This window comes from Lonchura striata, chromosome 10, assembly GCF_050655825.1.
Source record: "Lonchura striata isolate lonStrDom1 chromosome 10, ASM5065582v1, whole genome shotgun sequence".
In the NCBI taxonomy this organism is placed as follows: Eukaryota; Metazoa; Chordata; class Aves; order Passeriformes; family Estrildidae; genus Lonchura; species Lonchura striata.
Window position 1 is genome coordinate 24,998,190 of NC_140712.1, and position 18,308 is coordinate 25,016,497.

Below are 18,308 nucleotides of genomic sequence, written 5' to 3' on the forward strand. Positions count from 1 at the left end.
CCGAGTTCCGGCCGCGCCGCGCCCGCGCTCGGGCGTTCCGGTGGCGGGCCGGCTCCCGCCATGGCGCTGGCCGGGCAGCGCGACGCGCCCGAGCCGCCGGACTTCGGCATCCTGAAGCGGCTGGCGCGGGACCAGCTCGTCTACCTGCTGGAGCAGGTCCGGGGCGCGCACCGCGCGGCGGGCGGGCGGGGGGAGCCGCGGCACCGGCGCTGGGGCGGGCGCGGGAGGGCCGGGCCGGGCCGGGCAGCCGCCGGGTGCCGGCCCATGCCCGCCCGCCCGCAGCTCCCCGGGAGGAAGGACCTGTTCATCGAGGCCGACCTGATGAGCCCCCTGGACCGCATCGCCAACGTGTCCATCCTGAAGGTACCGCGGGTCCGCTCGGGCCGGCCCCGCCCGCGCCGCCCGCGCCCACCCGCACCTGTCCCCGCAGCAGCACGACGTGGACAAGCTGTACAAGGTGGAGACCCGGCCGGGCCCCGGCGCCAGCGACCAGTGAGTGCCCCGCGGGCCGGGCACTGGGCAGGGCCGGGCAGGGCAGCCCCGCGGCCCGGCCCGGTCCCAGCGGCCTTTCCGTGCCGCAGGTTCTGCTTCCTGGTGCGGCCGCGGGTCCGGACCATGCGCTTCATCGCCGGTGAGTGCGGCCCCTGCCGCCGTGCCCGGCCCGAGGGGCGCTGGGCGAGCCCCTCACGGCTGTGCCCTGAGCCCGGGCGAGCGGGCTGTGCCAGCCCGGGGGAGCGGTGCCCGACGGGTGGGCAGCTGTGCAGGGGCTCTGCGGGGTGTCCACAGATATTGTCAACGCCGACAAGATGTCGGGGAGGAGCAGGAAGTACAAAATCATCTTCAGCCCCCAGAAGGTCAGTGGGAGCCACAGTGTTCCCCCATCACTCTGCCTGCCCAGCCTTTTCACCTTCCACCCGTTCTATAGGCACCAAAATCGTTTGTTTGTAGTTTAAGTAAACACAAGTGTTGTGACACCTGGGAAGGCGCTGGGCCCCTCCTGCTCAGAGCCTGCCTGGCCCTGAGGGTCTTCCCTTCCCCTCCAGTTCTATGCTTGCGAGATGGTGCTGGAGGAAGAGGGGGTCTTTGGTGGTGAGTAGGCTGCAGTGCTGGCTCAGGGTAGCTGACACTGCGAGATCCCAGTTAACTCCCAGTGCTGGGATCCCCGTGCGGGCAGGGACAGGAGGGTGGGCAGGGAACATGGGTTCTCTCGAGGCTGGCTGCCGGCCTGAAAGGACAAGTGTGCCCACACAGCATCAGCCCCTCTCTTCTGCCCGAGGAGAGGAGGGTCCTGCCACCCATCCTGTCTGAAGCTCCACAGGCCCTGTTTTGGGGCTTCTGTGATTTCTGGGGCTCTTCCTGCCCAGGGCTGCATAACTGTTGCTGTCCCTGTCCCGGACACAGATGTCACCTGCGATGAATGGTCCTTCTACCTGCTGCCCCTGGATGAGGACATCATTAGCATGGAGCTGCCCGAGTTCTTCCGTGACTACTTCCTGGTCAGTGGGACGTTGTGCTGGGGTGACAGCCCATCCCATCCTCCTGCCTCACTGGGGCTGGGGACAAGGTGCTGCTAGGGATGAGGCGTGTGGCACCCTGCTCAGCCCTCAGCCTGCAGCACGGGCCCCGTGGACTCCCCAGGGGCAGCTTCTGTGGGGCAGTTCCTGCTGAGTGCCTGGGATGAAGCTCCCAGCTCCGTGCCCAGCCCAACCCCAGCTGTGGCAGTCCTTGCCAGCCAGCTGCCCACACTCGCTGCCTCGTCCCGCAGGAGGGAGATCACCGCTGGATCAACCCAGTCGCCAGAGCCCTGCAGTTGCTGAGCTCCCTTTACGGCCCCTTTGGGAGGACTTACGGCATTGGCCGCTGTGCTAAGGTGTGGCTGGCACCAGGGGTCCCCTGGGTCCCCATCAGGGCTGCAGGGACCTGGACCCCATCAGCCACAGGGCAGCACATCACAGAGGTGTCTCTGCGCTGTGCCTCCTCCTGGGCAGGCTTTTGGGGGTCCTGTATGCCAAGGTGGGCAGCGGAGGGGCTCACTTGGGTGTGGCGGAGCCCCCGTGCCCCGAGGCACGGAGCATTTGTGCCTGACCTTGGCTGTCAGCCCTGCTGTGTGCCAGGGCCCTTGGTGGGAGCCTGGGGCTGCTCCCCGCCCTGGCACCCTCTGCCCCTCGCAGATGAGCTATGAGCTGTGGCGGGACTTGGAGGAAGAGAGCGAGAGTGAAGGCCAGGGCAGGAAGCCCGAGATTGGACACGTCTTCCTCATGGACAGAGGTGGGCTGAGGCAAGGGCAGTGGCCAGGGCTGCCTGTGGGCACCACATCTCCCCGAGGGGCAGGGAAGGCTGTGTGGGGCCGCAGGAGGAGCGGGAGGGCAGCCTGGCTCCGGCTCTCCCCGCAGACACCGACTACGTGACAGCACTCTGCTCCCAAGTGGTCTACGAGGGGCTGGTGGACGACACCTTCCGCATCAAGTGTGGTACGTGACCTCTGTGCCTGGGGCTCTGTGCTCACACCTCAGGGCTCTGTGCTCACAGCAGGGCAGCTCAGGGCTCTTCACTCAGGGCTCTGCATTCACAGCTTGGGGCTCTGTGCTCACAGCACGGGGCTCTGCACTCACCTGGCCAGCGTCTGCAGGGTTTGTGCCTGGCATTGTCTGGCACTGTGCTGTTCCCACAGGGGCAGTCCCAGCGTGGGGTGCTGCTGGAGGTCATTCACAGAGAGTCCTCACTTTGACCAAGTGACTGGGCTGGTACCCCCCTCCCTGTCTCTGCTGCCTCTTACAGCAGGGCTCGTGCACGTGGGACAAAGCAGCTCTCCATTTTTCCCTGCAGGCAGTGTGGATTTTGGGCCAGATGTCACCTCTTCTGACAAGAGTATTAAAGTGCTGCTCAATTCCCAGGACAAAGTGAGTCCCCTTGGTGGGAGGAGGCACAGTGGAGCATTCCCTCCCCTAAGCTTGAGCAGCTGGAGGCTGCTTGGAGCATGGATTCAGGCACAGAGACCAGAGAAACCTGGTGCAGCTCCACTTCTGAACCTGCCAGAGTCCCTGCATGCAGGGCTGTGTCACAAATGAGTGTTTTAAGGTCACTGAAGGAATCCCCAGCAAAGGCATCTGCAAAAACAGGTTTAATGTAAAAGCTGCAGCATGACAAAATTCATTGGCAAAGTTCTAAATTGTTAAAGCACACAGATAAAAAGCAAAAAAAAAATATAAATCAATGAATCCACATCAAAATCAACCCAAAAATATCTACATGGAGGTCAAGGTGGGGAATGAGGGGGGAATCAAAAGAATAGAAAAGGAATACAGAAGAGCCTCCTGTTGAGTCATGGGGTTCATAGTTATTTTCCATCCTGGCCACAATTCAGGTTGTATTTTTACTATGGAATTTGAAAATGAAAATATTACTCCATGTGGGTTTTTACTCGGGTTACAAAAATAAGTTTCCCAGGCTGTTCATTAAAAAGCAGGAGGTGGTTCCTAGGAAGAGTGTTTCTGCTGAGCTGGGAGGACCCAGGACATCAGGGCTGATCCCTGAGGAGCATGTCTCAGATCAGCTGTGGCTGGGCTCAGAGGGACACACTGGCACTGCTGTGCTGCCAGCCAGGGCTCCGGGGCATGGGGTGGCACGTGGCCCGTGGGTTGTGCGAGCATGGGCCCTGGGCTCTGTCTCCGGGGCTGCAGCCGGCCGGGCCCTGGCAGCTGTGGTGCTTCCCCAGGTGTTCAGCCAGATCCGGAACGAGCACTTCTCCAGCGTGTTTGGCTTCCTGAGCCAGAAGTCGCGGAACCTGCAGGCGCAATACGACGTGAGTGTCCCCCGGCACGCGCGTGGCACCGTCCCTCGCAGCCCGGCCACGACCCCTGCTCTCCCTCCCGCAGCGGCGCCGGGGCATGGACATCAAGCAGATGAAGGACTTCGTGTCCCAGGAGCTGAAGGGACTGAAGCAGGAGCATCGCCTGCTGAGCCTGCGTAGGAACCTGGGGGAGGGGCCCTCGGCTGTACCGCGCGTGCCGGGGCTGCGGGGAAGGCAGGGGCTTGGGGGTCCTGGATGGGCCCAGCAGGGCAGGGCAGGGGCTGTTGGCATGTGCTAATAGTGCCTGCAGAGCCCTTTCCCCTCCAAAGCTGCTCTGTCTCTTGGCTGTGTAGATATTGGTGCCTGTGAGTCTATCATGAAAAAGAAAACCAAGCAGGACTTCCAAGAGACCATCAAGGCTGAACACTGTGAGTGCTGCTCCATCTGTGCCCACCCCGCCCCAGTCTGACCCACGGCCTGGCTTGCCCCAGGCCCAGGCAGCCTCATGCCTGGGTGTTCCCTGCCTGGCCACATCCTCCCAGCCTCTTTTTCTGGGGTTGTGTCAAGATCCTAGGTAGGGTCAGGCTGCGCTCTCTGAGAGAGAACGTGTGCTGGGGTGGGGGCCCCATTCCCTGGGGTGTTGGGAGGGCAGCGGAGCTCACAGCCCAGCTCAGCGGGCTGGCAAGAGCCCTGGGCTGATGCTGTCTGTGCCCCTGCCGCAGCGCTGCTGGAGGGCTTTGACGTCCGTGAGAGCACCAGCTTCATCGAAGAGCACATTGACCGGCAGGTGAGAGCACGGGGACGCCTGCTGAGCCGCCCCGCCCTGCCCCGCTGAGTCCCGCTCCCCACAGGTGTCCCCCGTGGAGAGTCTGCGCCTCATGTGCCTCCTGTCCATCACGGAGAACGGTGAGCAACGCTCTGCTGGGCCAGCAGGGCCACCGAGCCCCAGCCCGGGCACGGGGCTCACCTGGTGCTCCCCACAGGTCTCATCCCCAAGGACTACCGCTCCCTGAAAACCCAGTACCTGCAGGTGAGGGCCAGGAGTCACTGCTGGGCAAGGGTAGGGTCCCCTCCCTGCGCTCCTGGCCACGAGGCGCTGGGCAGCAGCGCTCCTGGGGCTGAGCCCCAGCACGCCTGGGTGTCTGCAGGACAGACCCTGCCTGCACAGGCTCACCGTGAGCCCCAGCTCCACCTGCGCCTGCGCTGTGTTTGCTGGGGGCTCTGAGCACAGAGGGGCTCTGTCACAGTGTCCCCTGTGCCTCGCCGCAGAGGGCACAGCCTGTCTGCTTCCCGTGCTGGCAGACAGGCCCACACTGACGCTGCTGCCCCGTTCACAGAGCTATGGGCCCGAGCACTTGCTGACCTTCCACAACCTCAAGCGCATCGGGCTGCTGACTGAGCAGTCAGCTGGAGAGACCCTGACAGCCGTGGAGAGCAAAGTCAGCAAGCTGGTGACAGACCGTGCCGCAGGTGAGCCTGCCCCTTGTCCCTGGCAGCCTGGGAAGGGCAGCTGCTGGCCCAGAGCTGGCTGGAGGCATGTGGCAAGCGTGTCCCCAGCGATGGTGCTGCAGGCAGGGCAGTGGGCTCTGCCCTGGGGGCACCGGAGCTGGCAGCCACCACAGCCATTCTCCAGAACACACAGCTCTGCACACCTCTGCCAGCCTGGGCTGGGATCCAGGCAGAGCCTCTTAAGGTGTTTCTCCTCGTCATGTTTTCCAGGAAAGATCACTGATGCATTCAATTCTTTGGCCAGGAAGAGTAATTTCCGAGCCATAAGCAAGAAGCTGGGGTTGGTATGTCCTCAAGGGGTGCTGGCTGGCCACACTGCCCACAGAGCAGAGAGCTCTGCTAGCCTGTGCCCAGGCTGCAGGTTTGGTACCGCAGGGGGACACAGCTCAGGGCCAGAGCTGCTGCAGCTGCTCCAGGCAGCCTGCGGGCTTCTCCTGGGGGCTGGGGGCCACTGCCAGCTTTCCTGCCCTCTGTGCTTCCCCCACTCTGCTCTGGTCCTGCGCCCTGTGAGTGTGGAGCAGCACTGGGCCTTTCCTTGCCCCCTTCAGACAGCAGTGGCACTGGGCAGGCAGCCCTGTGTCCTCCATCCTGAGGCAGAGGTCCTAGGCTGCTGGCAAGGTGACGTTTCTGGGGCATTTCAGGGACAGTTCTGTCCCTGGCTCCTGCTGCACAGCCCACCCAGGCCATGTGATGGTGGGGCAGGAGGTGGGGACGGAGCCGTGCTCCAAGCATTTGTCTCTCCTCACCCCTGCACCTCTGAGGGGCAGTGAGGCCCCAGGCAGCCTGGTCCTGTACCCCTGGTGTCCCCTGTCACCGCAGATCCCTCGGCTGGATGGCGAGTACGACCTCAAAATGCCTCGGGACATGGCCTATGTTTTTGGCGGGGCCTACGTGCCCCTGAGCTGCAAGATCATCGAGCAGGTGAGCCCGTCCACTGTGGGCACATCCCGCAGCCCTGCCTCACCTGGGGAGCGCAGCAGGGCTCTGCCCAGGGCTGGGGCCGATGGTGCCGCTGCTCCGAGCGCTGGGCCGTGCCCAGAGCCAGCCTGAGCCTGCACTGACCCCCAGGTGCTGGAGCGCCGGGGCTGGCAGGGCCTGGAGGAGGTAGTGCGGCTGCTCAACGGCAACGAGTTCTGCGTCTCAGGTACTGGGGGGCCGGGCGGCGGGGCCGGCAGCCGGCACGGCCTACAGCACCCTGCCCTTGCAGACAGCACTGCGGAGGACAGCCCTGCCGGGGAGTCCCAGCGCGTTGTCCTCGCCGTCTTCCTGGGGGGCTGCACCTTCTCAGAAATCGCGGCGCTGCGCTTCCTGGGCAAGGAGCGAGGTAGGGGCCGCCTGGAGCGGGCAGGAGCCGCCGCAGCTCGAAGCCAGGCGGGCTCTGTGCTCTGCTCGGCGAGTGGAGCCCGCGGGCACGGGCCGGCAGTGCCGGTGCTGCCCGCAGCGCTGCCGGGGCACCAACGCGCCTTCCCCGCAGGGTACAAGTTCATCTTCTTGACCACGGCCATCACCAACAGCGCCCGCATGATGGAGGCCACGATCGAGGCCAAGGCCTGAGCCCCGTGGGCAGCGCGCCAGTAAAGATCCGTGCTCACACCGACCCGGCCTGCGGCTGTCTGTGTGCGGCCGGGCACTGCGGGAGCGCGGCCCCCCGGGACCGGCGCGGCCCCGAATCGGGACGGGCACGCGCGGGCAGCTCCCGGGGACGCGCCGGCGCGGGCACGCGCTGGCGGCTCCCGGGGACGCGCGGGCCCCGCCCGGGCGCGGTCACGGCGCGCTGCCGGATGCAGGCGCGCGGGGGCGCCGTTACCGCGCAGGAGGCGGCGGCGGTCTCGCTGCGGATTGGCTGGAAGCGCTCAAGGCTCTGCGCTACCATTGGCTGGTGGCTGGGCGGGGGCGCGGCCCGGTTGGCGGTTGTGGGCGGGGCCGCGGCGGCGCGGCAGCCAATCAGCGCGGGCGGGGGGAGTTCGAATCGGCGGAGCGGCGGCGATGGAGCGCGGAGCGACCAGGAAAAGGTGCGGGACCGGGACCGGGACCGGGACCGGGGAACATGAACGGGAACGGGGAACCGGGGGGAACCGGGCTGCGGGCACAGCTGGGTGCAAGCGCTGCGCGCCGGGGCGGGCGGTCCCGGCGGGACGGGCGGAGGCTCTCGGGCCCCGAGCCGCCGCCGCCGCTGACGGCCCGCCGTGCCCAGCGAGGTGCTGGCGGCCGAGGCCGTGTCCTGCCTGAACCGGGCCATGGCGGCGCTGCGGGACATCTGGGAAGAGATCGGCATTCCCGAGGAGCAGCGCCTGGAGCGCACGGACGTGGTCCGGAAGCACATCAAGGTGAGCGCGGCGTCACCGGTTCTTCTGTTGCGCCGCGCAGCGGCAGCCCGGGACCCGCCCAGCGCGGGGCCGGCTCTGCGGGGAGCACCGGGGGTCTCCGCCCGGCTGTTGCTGCTCTCCGCCCTCGCCCCGTGCAGCCCCGGGCTGCCCTGCCTCTGACCACACCTGTGCCGCAGAGTCTCCTGGACATGATGGTGGCGGAGGAGGAAAGCCTGAAGGAGCGGCTGCTGAAGAGCATTGCCCTGTGTCGGAAGGAGCTGGACACCCTGTGCAGGGAGCTCCAGCTGGGCCCCTTTGAGGTGAGCTGTGGGACCCTGGTGTTGTTCTGGCAGCACTGCTGCTGCCTGGCCTCTGCCTGGGTGTCCCAAGAGGCCAGAGCTTAGAAGGCAAATATCCATCCCAAACTGCTTTTCTGGGAGCTTGGTAGAGCTAAGGGCTTTGTGGCCCCTCACAGGCCAGCACTGGTAGGGGGTTTGTGGTGTTCTCCAGCACACTGTTTTGTGTGTTGCTGGTGTTCATGCACCTTCCTGGGGAGCATCTCACTCAGACCCAGGCCTGGCGGCCCCGGGCTTTGCATAAAAACCTGAAGCATGAGCCAGGTGTGGGAGAAGTCTGGAACAGAGCTGATTTCTGGCCCCTTGCAGACAGAGGAGGAAAGCACCATCCTGCAGATGGAGAAGAACCTGCGCACATGTGTGGAGGTGCTGCAGAAGCAGAAGCGGGACCGCAAGCAGGAGCTGAAGGCCCTGCAGGAACAGGACCGAGCCCTGTGTGATATCCTGTGCACAGCCCTGTTCACCATCGACACCGGCAGCGTGCCCAGCCTGGAGGACCTGGACCGCTACCGGCGCCATGTGGCATCCCTCAGCACCCTGAAGGTGAGCCTGCAGGGTCAGGGGGCCTGAGGGGCTCACAAGGGGCCCCTGGTTCCTGACACCGCCCTCGCCCTCAGGAGCAAAGGCGGGAAGAATTTGTCACCAACAAGCGTCAGATCATTCTGCTCATGGAGGAGCTGGACCACACTCCGGACACCAGCTTTGAGCGGGACGTGGTGTGTGAGGATGAGGAGGCATTCTGCCTGTCCCAGGACAACATTGTGGCCCTGCAGACGCTGCTGCAGCAGGTCTGTTGTGCTCTGAGGCAGTGCTGTGGCTGCCGCCGTGTCGAGAGCGGGCGCTGGGCTCTGGCGAGGCTGTGTGTCCGAACACGGGCCGCTGGGGAGCTCTGGCGTGCCGGCACGGCCCCGCGGGCGCGGCAGGCTCGGGCTGATACCCGCTCCCTCTCGGTGCAGCTGGAAGCCCGGCGGGCCCTGAACGAGGCAGTGTGCGCGGAGCTGCGCACCAGGATCCTCGCGCTCTGGGAAAGGCTGCAGATCCCCGAGGAGGAGAGACAGGCCTCGGCCGTGCACCTGGCCGGGTCCAGGGCGCGAACCAGGAGAGCTGTAAGAGCCCTGTTGTGCTTGCGGAGGGAGGGCTGGGGGCAGCAGCTCTGGGATCTCACGCTCCTGGTTGCTCAGGGAGACCAAATTCTGGCCAAATTCTGCCTGCTTGGAGGGAGGTGCTGGAGGTTGGTGCTGGCAGCTGCCTCATTCTAGAGAGCGGCTCACGCAGAAGATGAGCCCTGTTCTCCCCTCTTCCTCCCTGACCTGTGCTCTGCTCCCGGCACAGCTGCAGCAGGAGGTTGACAGTCTGGAGGAGCTGAAGCTGCGGAACATGAAATCCGTCATCCACGCGATCCGGGCAGAGCTGGCTGACTACTGGGACAAATGCTTCTACAGCCAAGAGCAGAGGGAAAGGTTCAGCCCCTTCTATGATGGTGGGTGCTGGCCATCCAGGCAGATCTGGGGAGGAATCCAGGGGTTCCAGCAGCCCCCTGACCTGGCTGTTGTGCCCTTCCAGAGGATTACTCAGAGAGCCTGCTCGAGCTGCATGACGCTGAGGTGGGCAAGATGAAGATGTACTACGAGACACACAAAGATCTGTTTGAGGCTGTTCAGAAGTGGGAGGAGAACTGGAAGCTGTTCCTGGAGCTGGAGGTATTGTCCAGGCTGGAACATGTGGGGTCATGGCTCAGCGTGTAACTCTGCTCCCAAGGGAGAGCGCTCTGGGAAGGAGCAGGGAGCCACTGGGAAGCCGTGATGGGCCAGTACAGGGATGAGGTGCTGTGTTTTGAGCACTGGGGTGTTTGTGCAGGGCTGGCTTCTCTGGGGCCTTCACCACATGTGGTTGAGGGGATTGGGTGGTGTGTTTGTGTCGCTCCTGACCACCCTTCTCTACCAGAGTAAAGCAAGTGACCCCAGCCGCTTCACCAATCGAGGAGGAAACCTTCTGAAGGAGGAGAAGCAGCGAGCAAAGCTGCAGAAGACGCTGTCTAGGGTAGGTCCAGCCCTGGGGAAGGACCTGTGGTCCCACTGACACAGAAAAAGGGATCCTTGGGTGTGGGGACACCTGTGTTTAGGGCAGCCCCTACACTGCCCTCATGTTCTGATCAGCTGCAGGAGGAGCTGGAGAGGAAGGTCCAGACCTGGGAGGAGGAGTTCAAGGGAGCTTTCCTGGTGAAGGGGCAGCAGTTCATGGAGTATGTGTCAGAGCAGTGGCAGCAGTACCGTCTAGAGAAGGAGAAGGAGAAGCAGGAGCGGGTGAGTGCAGAGCTGAGCACGCTGGCTTCTGCCTGGGAGTGTCCCTGGCTCCTGCCTAAGAACACCAGCCTAGGGGTGTCCCTGCTGGGCCCCAGCCACTGCCCTGGGCTCTGCCTGCTCATTCCCAGCTTGGAAGCTGCAGGCAGTGGGGCTGGTGCCCGTTGCTGTCACATCTGCGTGGGCCAAGGCCCTTTCTGGCCCCAGCTGTGCCAGAGGTGACACTTGGCTCTGGATACCTGTCAATCTCTGATGAAGTTCCTGCTGTGTGGCTGTGCTGGGCTGCCAGCAGGGCAGTGCCCACAGGCAGTGTCACACAGACACACCAGCTCCGTGGTGCTCTGGTGTGTAAGTGCAGCTGTGTCCCACAGCACCTGAAGAAGAGCCGGGAAATGGAGGCAGAGATGCTCTACGGCAGCGCCCCACGGACACCCATCAAGCGGCGCATGCTCAGCCCCCACACCCCCGCCAAAGCAAGCAAGGTAAAATGTCCCTGCAGAGCAGGGGGCCTGCCTGGAGCCGAGCCCTCCCTGCCTGGAGCTCTCCCTGCCTGGAGCACAGCCCTGGGCTGGCTGGGGCCCACCTGGAGCCGATCTCTCCCTGGGCTGGAGCACGGCCCTGGGCTGGCCCTGGGGAGGGGCCGGGCACTGCAGCCGCGTGGGAAGATGTCTTGTGTGACATGTGCCCTGCTTTCTCCTCAGCTGCACGGCACCTTCAGTGCCAGCACCACATCCAACAGCACTGTTCGCTCAGCCTTCGGGGGAGCCGTCTCCCACTCACCCACAACTCGGTTGCCACCCTCCGGGAAGAAGGTGAGTCCCTGCCCAGGGCTGGGCTGGAAGGGGCAGCTGAGCTGAGGTGGTGCAGCTCTTCTTGCTATCACCCCATGGTGCACTGCCTCCCCTGCTGAGCCCCTGTTTGTCTGCATTCTGCTCTGTGGGGCTACTGCCATCCTGCTGGGGTGTTTCTGGGACCTGAGGGAGGACTGAGCATCCTTGTCTAATGAGGCATCCCTGCCTATGGCAGGGGGATGGAATGAGATGGGCTTCGAAGTCCCTTCCCACCCACATCATTGCAGGATTCTGTCATTCTGTGCTGAATGTTTCAGGGGCCAGAATTGGACCCCATAGTCTGGAGAGCTCCTGGAGCCTGGCACTGCTCTGGCTCCTCGGAGCGATGGGTACCAAAGCTGCTGCAGCTCTCCTGCCTCTGCTCAATTCCTGCATCCCTTAACTGTCCCCAAACTCTTCCCACAGTTCAGCCGGGCCCGGACCCCCACTCGCACGGCAGCGAAGCCCCCCCGACGCAGGCTGAGGGAGCAGAACAAGGAGAACATGTCCCAGCTGGACGGAACCACCCTGAGCGGTGGGTGCACCCCCAGAGCCCCTGCCCAGCGTAACCACAGCGTTAGTTCTGTTGCCAGCACCTATTCTGAGTTTGCGGTAATTCACCTCTTCTAACCCACCCCCCGCTGCACAGCACAGGACCTCTGCTCCCCCGTGTCCCCCGCTCTCCCCCAATGTCCTCTCTCGGGCTGCTCCTGCCCCTGCCTGTGACTCCCATGGAGAACTCCAAACTGAGTTTGGAGCCGGTGGCAGAGGGCCCTGAGCAGCCATGGGGACAGGCCACCAGCCCAGAGCACAGGGACACAGCTGGGCAGGGACAGCTCCAGGGCACAGCCCCGAGGGTGGAGTGAGCAGAGGCTCAAGGGGGGCTGCTTTCCTCTCTCAGGGTGGGCGACCTTGGGGGGCCCTGGGCAGCCTCTGTCCTCCCATCAGGCTGGGCTGAGCCAGAGATTTACCTCTGTGTGGCGCTACCAGAAGTTTTTTACCCTTTATAAATTTTAGTAAAGAAAGGCATTAATGTTAATTGGCTACAAGCTCCCATAGATAGGTCCCATAAATAGCTCCCATATTAATTTGTATTCCATCTCCTTTTGGCAGCCTGGCTTGCCTCTCTCTGTCCGCACTGAACTGAGGCAGCAGCCCCCTCCCTTCCCTCATCCCTCTCCTTTCCCCACTTCTTGTTTCCACAGCGCCAACTTTCAAAGGCTTCCAGCTTTGAAAGCACTTCCCATGTTCTCAACTCCACCACCAACAATGCCGCGTGGTGAGGCCCTGGCCCGGCAGCAGTGCAGGGCCTGCAGCACCGCCCGCTCCCGGACAACCCTCCCCTCCGCTGCTGCTTTAGAAATGTGCTTTTATTTAAAAAAAAACGTCTAGATGTTGTGAATAAAGTCCTTGTACAGCCCCAGTCTCTGATCGGAGACCGGCACGGGGCGCGGTGGGAGGGGCGGGGCAACCCGACTGCGGGGCGTGCCCATCAGCATCAGCCAATCAGAAGTGGCGCTCAGCGCGCATATTTTTCTGGCCAAGTCCGGCAGCCGCAATCTGCGTCCTGATTGGCCAAATAAACTGGACACCGTGCGGTGATTGGCCAGACAAAAGCAGGCCAAATAATTTCCTGATCGACCAAAGAACCCCCTGAACTGCCAGTGCTCATCCGGATTGGCTGAAACCGCAGCCCCAATTCGAATCCCGATTGGCTGAAACAAACGAGCGCGCATGCAGCTGTGTTCTGATTGGCCGAGCGCCGATGCGCTCCGGCCGCACGGTTATTTGGGCAGAACCAGCGCAGCGCCCGGATCCCCAGCGCAGCGCCCGGATCCCCAGCGCAGCGCCCGGATCCCCAGCGCAGCGCCCGGATCCCCAGCGCAGCGCCCGGATCCCCAGCGCAGCGCCCGGATCCCCAGCGCAGCGCCCGGATCCCCAGCGCTCCTTCTCCGCCCTGCCCGTGGCACCGCACGGCCTGGGGCACCTCCGGGCTCAGGTGGGGGTCCCCGGCTCCAGCTGTGTGTCCCAGCCCCTCACAAGTTCCTCTGCACCCCCAAAGGAGCAGAACGGGCCTCAGTTCTGTGCCAGCGCCGCTCTGACAAACATCCCTGAGTGACCACCGTGGTCACACAAAGCCCGCCCCAGGACGGCTGCACCGGAGCCGGCTGTGCTGGAACGTATCTCGCACACACCAACACTGCAGCCCTTACAGAAAAGTGAATTTAATAAACACATCCAGCCTGTCCCAGGGTGTCCCTGGCCCTGATGCAGCTGCAGCCCCACTGCAGCGCGTCCATCAGGTCACTGTGGGCTAACTCAGCCCCATCCTGTGCTACAGGGGGCTGTCTGCCCTGGCCCTGAGGATGGAGCGGTCCTGGAGCCGGTCCTGCAGAGCCTGCCTTCATCCTACTCTGGCAGCACCCATGGGTCCTGGGGCCCTCATGGCTCCTGCACACGTACATAGGTGGTCCAGGGCCCACATACCACCTCCTCCACACGCAACCCCTTGGCCACCAGGTGCTCGACACGGCGTGCCTGGTCAGAGCTGATGTTGTTCCCGTGTCCCAGCTGTCCATATTTACCTGCAGACACACAGTCACGGCATAACGTGGCCCTGGGGCCTCACAGGGCAATCGCTCCTGGTGTGTGTGGGGAGTGAGGAAGGGACACAAGAGTCCCCAGCAGAGATGGAACTTGTACAGCGACAGAAGAGCCAAGGATGAGACAACAGGAATCAGAAGCTGCTCCCGGCAGGTTGTACAGTCCCAAAGCAGAGGTGCCACTTACCCCAGCCCCAGGTGTAGAGCTCCCCGCCTCCTGCAACAGGGACAGCACCATCAGGCAGCACCCACTGAGCTCCATCCCCACAGCCCTCCCCCTGCTCCCGGGGCACTGCCAGGTGGGTCCTGGGGAGCCCTGGCACCTCTCAGCACCTCTGCCTCGCTGGACACTCACGTGTGACCACGGCTGTGTGTCGGGAGCCACAGCTGACCGCGCTGACCTCCAGGTCCTGCGGCAGGTCCAGCAGTGCCGGGAACGCCTGGATGGAGATGAATGCAGCATCCTCGGGAGCCTGCTGCTCCCGGTGGGGCATCAGCTCAGTGCTCCCTGCAGAAGAGGTGCCAGCAGCATCGCTCACAGGCTCAAACCGTGCTGGCCCTGCTCTGAGCTGCTGAGGCTGTGCAGGAACCCGGCCCAGCCTGGCCTCAGCCTGGCCAGCAGCACTCACCTGTGCCCACGTCCTCATCTCGCGCTCGCTCCTCTGCCAGCGCCTTGGAGGGCAGAGCCAGCTGCCCTGACTCGTTCCAGCCCCACACGTACAGGTCTCCAGCCTCTGCAGGGTGGGGGGAAACACACCAGGCAGAGCTCAGCCCTGGGCCGCGCTCCCTGGCAGCACTGGGTGCTCCAGGGACACCAACAGCCCACGCTCCCCAAGGCAGGCCCCAGCAGGGCCATGTGCTGCCAGCAGCACGCCAAGCTGCCAGCCCAGCCCGGCCCTTACCACTCACGCTGGCCGAGTGCCACCCGCCAGCCGCCACCGCCTGCATGGGCACCCCGGCCAGCGCCTCCACCAGCCGCGGCTGCAGCTCAGACTCCAGCAGCCCGTGGCCCAGCTGCCCATGCCTGCAGGGACACAGAGGGACAGACAGACACGCACACAGCCCGCTGCTTCCTGCCCACAGTCCCCACCAAGCCCTTCCTGCTGCCACCAACCCAGCACCAGGCTGGCAGAGCCAGAGCAGCTGAGGGAACAACCACGGCTGAGCAGAAGAACCAACCCCAGCAAGAGGGAAAAGCCAAGTGCCAGTGAGAGAGTGATGCCCAGCAGCAGACCACCACAGTTACAGCCAGGGGTGTGTGGGCAGCAGGGGGACACAGCACCAGGCTTTAGTTGTCAAAGATGGGGCAGAAGCAGGAGGGGCTGGCAGGAGCTGCAGGGGTGAGAGGAGCAGTTCAACTGCAGAGTGGTGCTCTGGGGAGCTTCAGCGTGACAGCTCAGGAATGTCAACAGCTGTGCTGATGCATGCCACTGGAACGGCTCTTCACATTCCATATGGGAAACCTGCAGAGGACTGAGGCAAACAGACACTGGAAGCTGAGGGGCAGGGAAGGCCATGCTGCAACAGGAAAGTGGTTCTGGGCACTCCATCACAAGAGGGTAATGCTGCCCACAGCCAGCAGCAAGAGAGGGACTCCAAACGGGTGGCTGGGCCAGCACCTGGCTATCACACAGCACAGCTGTCACACTGTGGGACACACTGGTGTGAGAGGAGTTGCAGCTGTGCTGAATAACCAAATTCCAAGAAAGTTAATCCTCAAGTACACATCCCCTCACGTAGAAACCTTTCCTCTGAAGGGAGGGCAGGAAGAACTAAATACCGTAGTGTCTGCAAAGCAACAACTGCTGACGTAAACTGAGTGTCATGGTTGCCATGAGCTGTGTTTGCTACCAGCTAGCCCGGAGCCAGCAGGCGAGGAGCAGGGACCGGGGCGAAATGTTCCTCAGCAATGAGATCAGGGAGGGCTCTGGGCCAGGGCACGCAGCTCTGTCACACATGATCAGCGCTGGGTTTGTCTTCCCTAAGCAGCAAAGAGGAACACAGCAACCCTCCACTCCACAGATGAGAACAACCTGCTCCTGTGGCCAAGCCTCCTCACGCACCAGCCGAACGCAGGGATCCCGGGCAGGGGGACCTGCGACTGGGCTCTCCACACCTTTTGGGAAAAGCTGCTGACTGGGGCAGCAAATGCACAGGCAACCCCCTAGTGAGCAACTGTCCTAGAGTGACTTTATGATGCTTATATCCCCAGTAATCTGTTCTGTTTATGCTGGATATTAAGCTCTGCGCTTTTAACACTGGTTCTGAGAGTGAAAGAGGGAAAAAAGAAATGAAGTTTGTTTTCAAAAACTGCGCTCACTCCCCCACATCCTTCTCCTAGACTGTGTTGTCTGCAGCACAAACAGAGAGCAGGAGAAAGCTCTCCTTTGCTTTTTAGTTAGTTTTTTTTAGCTAGCTGAGTTGTGAAGTTCCCTAGACTATGATTTTTCTTTTTCTCAGAACTGTTCAAACCTACTCTAAACTGAAAATCCAAAAGAACACCAAGAGCTCACACCTATAACCTGCCAAAGCCTAGGATGCTGCATTCCATAGCCAGACAGTCTAATAAAAGACTAAGCAAGCCAACCTACACCTCACAAAAAAAGCTTTCTAAATATGCCATCTCTTTAGAACAGCAAAATTTTTTATTTGTTTAATATTATTCATTTTTTATACTTGTGAATACTTTGCTTATTAAATAAACAGTTTTCCACTTTTCTCCAAATAAATCTTTTCCTGAACCAATTTAGGGGAGGGGCCACTTGAATTTATTTTCTAAAAAACTCCATTCAGAAATTTCCTCCCAGAATTTACTCTAAACCAAAAGAAATACAGAAAGAAACACCTTTGTGAGAATAAACTGAGCAGTGGCACCAGACGTTAAATGCACCAAAGTTCACCTGCTGGAGGACATGGGCTGGAGGCTCTTCCCAAGGGGTTCACTGCCCTCCCACTGTACCAGAGGGACCTGGCACTGAACTGTCACAGACTGATGGAATCAATCTCCAGTTCAGAAACACAAGAGCTTTGCTGCCAGCAGGTGTTGTGTGGCAAGTTACAGAGGAGCAGGGACAGGGCAGGGACCTTGATGGTCATATACCCCAAATGTCCTCGGAGACTGTCCTTTGGGAGCCAAAAGTCAGAGCAGAGGCCAGAGTCAGTAGCCAGAGACCTAGAGAGGAGACAGGGCTACCCATGGGGACAGCAAGGGTGGACTCAGCGAGAAAAGGGGCATGGGCAGGCCAGCACTCCCCAGGAGTAGCCATTGATTTGGGATGCCTGCGCCAGGGGGACCTGGCTCTGGTGAGGGACAGATTCCATCAGCATGTGCATGAGCACTGGGCACCTGCAGCTGGTACCCCAATACTTCTCTCAGGTGTAACGTAACATTCCCAAGTCCACCCCCATGGGAAAGTCAGGAGGCATATCCTGGCCCCAGGCAGTGTGCACAGGCTAATGGGGGCTCAGCCCCTGAGGTGACCCCCATTCCGACACCCTCTGACCTGCATGCCCCCGAAAGACACCCCATCTCCCCCACATTCCTTCTGTGCTCTTGTGCCCCTTCTGCATCCCCATCGTTCTCTCTGCATCGCACCAGCACAGTGCTTGTCCTGGAGCTCCTGAAGGCCCACCCGCTGCCGTCCCTCTCCCGCACCCGTGTCCCCACAGCCCTGCTCACCTGCCGCCGCCCCAGGTAAAGACCTCCCCGGCGGCGCCCAGTGCGAGGGCGTGTTCCGTGCCCAGGACCAGCCGCCGGGCCCGCACGCCAGCCGGCAGCGCGGTGAAGAAGGGCGGCCGCGGCGTGGCGAAGCCGCCGGGCAGCAGCGGCAGCGGCTGGCGGGGCTGCGGCGGCAGCGCGCGGCTCCAGGCGGGCTCGTCCCGCGGCGCTCCGTCCAGCGCCGCCGCCCGCCGCCAGGCGCCGGCCGCCGCCGCGCCCCGCAGCACCAGGTGCGTCTCGGACGGCAGCGCCTCGGCCCAGCCCGGCAGCCGCCGCCGCAGCCCCGCGCTCCGCACCTCCAGCCCCGCGCCTGCCGCGGCGGCACCTCAGCGACCCGCCGGGGTCAGGGGCACGGGACGGGGACGGCGCGGGGTCTGGGGGCATGGGACGGGAACGGCGCGGGGTCTGGGGGCACAGGACGGGAACGGTGCGGGGTCTGGGGGCACGGGACGGGGACAGCGCGGGGTCCGGGGGCACGGGACGGGACGGTCACCGGGGGAACCGGCGGGGAGCAGCCCGGGGGAACCGGCGCGGGGGCAGGGCTGGGGGGTTCCATCCCGCGGGAAGGGGCGGACAAGACGAACAGGGGAGCCGCGCGCGGCCGCGCACGGTGGGAAGGGGACCGGCCATCCCGGGGGAAGCGGGCACGGGCCGGCCAAGGGCCGCTCCGGCCCCGAGGGACGGGACCGCGAGCCGGCGGCGCTCACCGGTCTCCACGACCACGTAGCTCCAGGCGGGCCACACGCGGGAGATCCCCTCGGGGCCCGCCTCCAGCCGCCACGGGCCCGGACCCGGGCCCGGCTCCCCGGCCGCCTCCTCGGGGCTGAACCCGAACGCGAGCCAGACACCGGCGGGCGCCGCCATGGCTGGGGCGGCACCGGCAGAGGAGGGGCCGG

At 63.3% G+C, this 18,308-nt stretch overlaps 3 protein-coding genes across 6 annotated transcripts; 2 read left to right on the forward strand and 1 right to left on the reverse strand.

The window, feature by feature from the left end:
- The first annotated feature begins 34 nt into the window (after positions 1 to 34).
- On the forward strand, positions 35 to 6,896 carry VPS33B (VPS33B late endosome and lysosome associated). Of its 2 annotated transcripts, none has more exons than XM_021541805.3 (23): positions 35 to 156; positions 283 to 363; positions 431 to 492; positions 582 to 631; positions 787 to 854; positions 1,044 to 1,089; positions 1,402 to 1,496; positions 1,766 to 1,870; positions 2,172 to 2,268; positions 2,394 to 2,471; positions 2,827 to 2,900; positions 3,716 to 3,802; positions 3,876 to 3,966; positions 4,144 to 4,218; positions 4,513 to 4,577; positions 4,642 to 4,696; positions 4,774 to 4,820; positions 5,128 to 5,260; positions 5,510 to 5,583; positions 6,119 to 6,220; positions 6,368 to 6,443; positions 6,507 to 6,623; positions 6,774 to 6,896. In XM_021541805.3, the coding sequence occupies exons 1-23, from the start codon at positions 61 to 63 to the stop codon at positions 6,851 to 6,853; spliced, it is 1,854 nt and encodes a 617-aa protein (XP_021397480.3). In that variant the 5' UTR covers positions 35 to 60; the 3' UTR covers positions 6,854 to 6,896. The 2 variants fall into 2 exon arrangements, with proteins under 2 accessions (XP_021397480.3, XP_021397481.3); XM_021541806.3 differs by having other exon boundaries at positions 434 to 492.
- A 362-nt stretch (positions 6,897 to 7,258) lies between these two features.
- On the forward strand, positions 7,259 to 12,514 carry PRC1 (protein regulator of cytokinesis 1). 3 transcript variants are annotated; one of them, XM_021541809.4, is made up of 14 exons: positions 7,259 to 7,311; positions 7,494 to 7,626; positions 7,803 to 7,925; positions 8,271 to 8,504; positions 8,579 to 8,749; positions 8,918 to 9,067; positions 9,294 to 9,441; positions 9,525 to 9,661; positions 9,906 to 10,001; positions 10,118 to 10,264; positions 10,633 to 10,743; positions 10,963 to 11,073; positions 11,518 to 11,703; positions 12,297 to 12,514. In XM_021541809.4, the coding sequence occupies exons 1-14, from the start codon at positions 7,286 to 7,288 to the stop codon at positions 12,372 to 12,374; spliced, it is 1,851 nt and encodes a 616-aa protein (XP_021397484.1). In that variant the 5' UTR covers positions 7,259 to 7,285; the 3' UTR covers positions 12,375 to 12,514. The 3 variants fall into 3 exon arrangements, with proteins under 3 accessions (XP_021397484.1, XP_085445262.1, XP_085445263.1); XM_085589136.1 differs by having other exon boundaries at positions 11,518 to 11,667; XM_085589137.1 differs by having other exon boundaries at positions 11,518 to 11,626.
- Positions 12,515 to 13,300: 786 nt separating this feature from the next.
- Positions 13,301 to 18,302, reverse strand: RCCD1 (RCC1 domain containing 1). The gene is made up of 7 exons (XM_021541852.4): positions 18,120 to 18,302; positions 17,374 to 17,722; positions 14,597 to 14,718; positions 14,324 to 14,428; positions 14,050 to 14,202; positions 13,882 to 13,911; positions 13,301 to 13,676 (listed from the first exon to the last, which is right to left on the reverse strand). Exons 1-7 carry the CDS (start codon positions 18,274 to 18,276, stop codon positions 13,534 to 13,536), a joined length of 1,059 nt encoding a protein of 352 aa, XP_021397527.3. The 5' UTR covers positions 18,277 to 18,302; the 3' UTR covers positions 13,301 to 13,533.
- Between the last annotated feature and the right edge of the window lie 6 nt (positions 18,303 to 18,308).

Bases quoted from the DNA above. Each gene is read 5' to 3' on its own strand.
- PRC1 (XM_021541809.4), top strand. From the start codon at position 7,286: ATGGAGCGCGGAGCGACCAGGAAAAG. The intron at 9,068-9,293 runs GTAAGAGCCCTG...CTCCCGGCACAG, and splicing joins GGGCGCGAACCAGGAGAGCT to CTGCAGCAGGAGGTTGACAG. The intron at 11,704-12,296 runs GTAATTCACCTC...TTGTTTCCACAG, and splicing joins GCACCTATTCTGAGTTTGCG to CGCCAACTTTCAAAGGCTTC.
- RCCD1 (XM_021541852.4), bottom strand. From the start codon at position 18,276: ATGGCGGCGCCCGCCGGTGTCTGGCTCGCGTTCGGGTTCAGCCCCGAG. The intron at 17,723-18,119 runs GTGAGCGCCGCC...CCGCCGCGGCAG, and splicing joins CTACGTGGTCGTGGAGACCG to GCGCGGGGCTGGAGGTGCGG. The intron at 14,429-14,596 runs GTAAGGGCCGGG...CCCACCCTGCAG, and splicing joins GCACTCGGCCAGCGTGAGTG to AGGCTGGAGACCTGTACGTG.
- VPS33B (XM_021541805.3), top strand. From the start codon at position 61: ATGGCGCTGGCCGGGCAGCGCGACGCGCCCGAGCCGCCGGACTTCGGC. The intron at 2,472-2,826 runs GTACGTGACCTC...TTTTCCCTGCAG, and splicing joins CACCTTCCGCATCAAGTGTG to GCAGTGTGGATTTTGGGCCA. The intron at 3,803-3,875 runs GTGAGTGTCCCC...TCCCTCCCGCAG, and splicing joins ACCTGCAGGCGCAATACGAC to CGGCGCCGGGGCATGGACAT.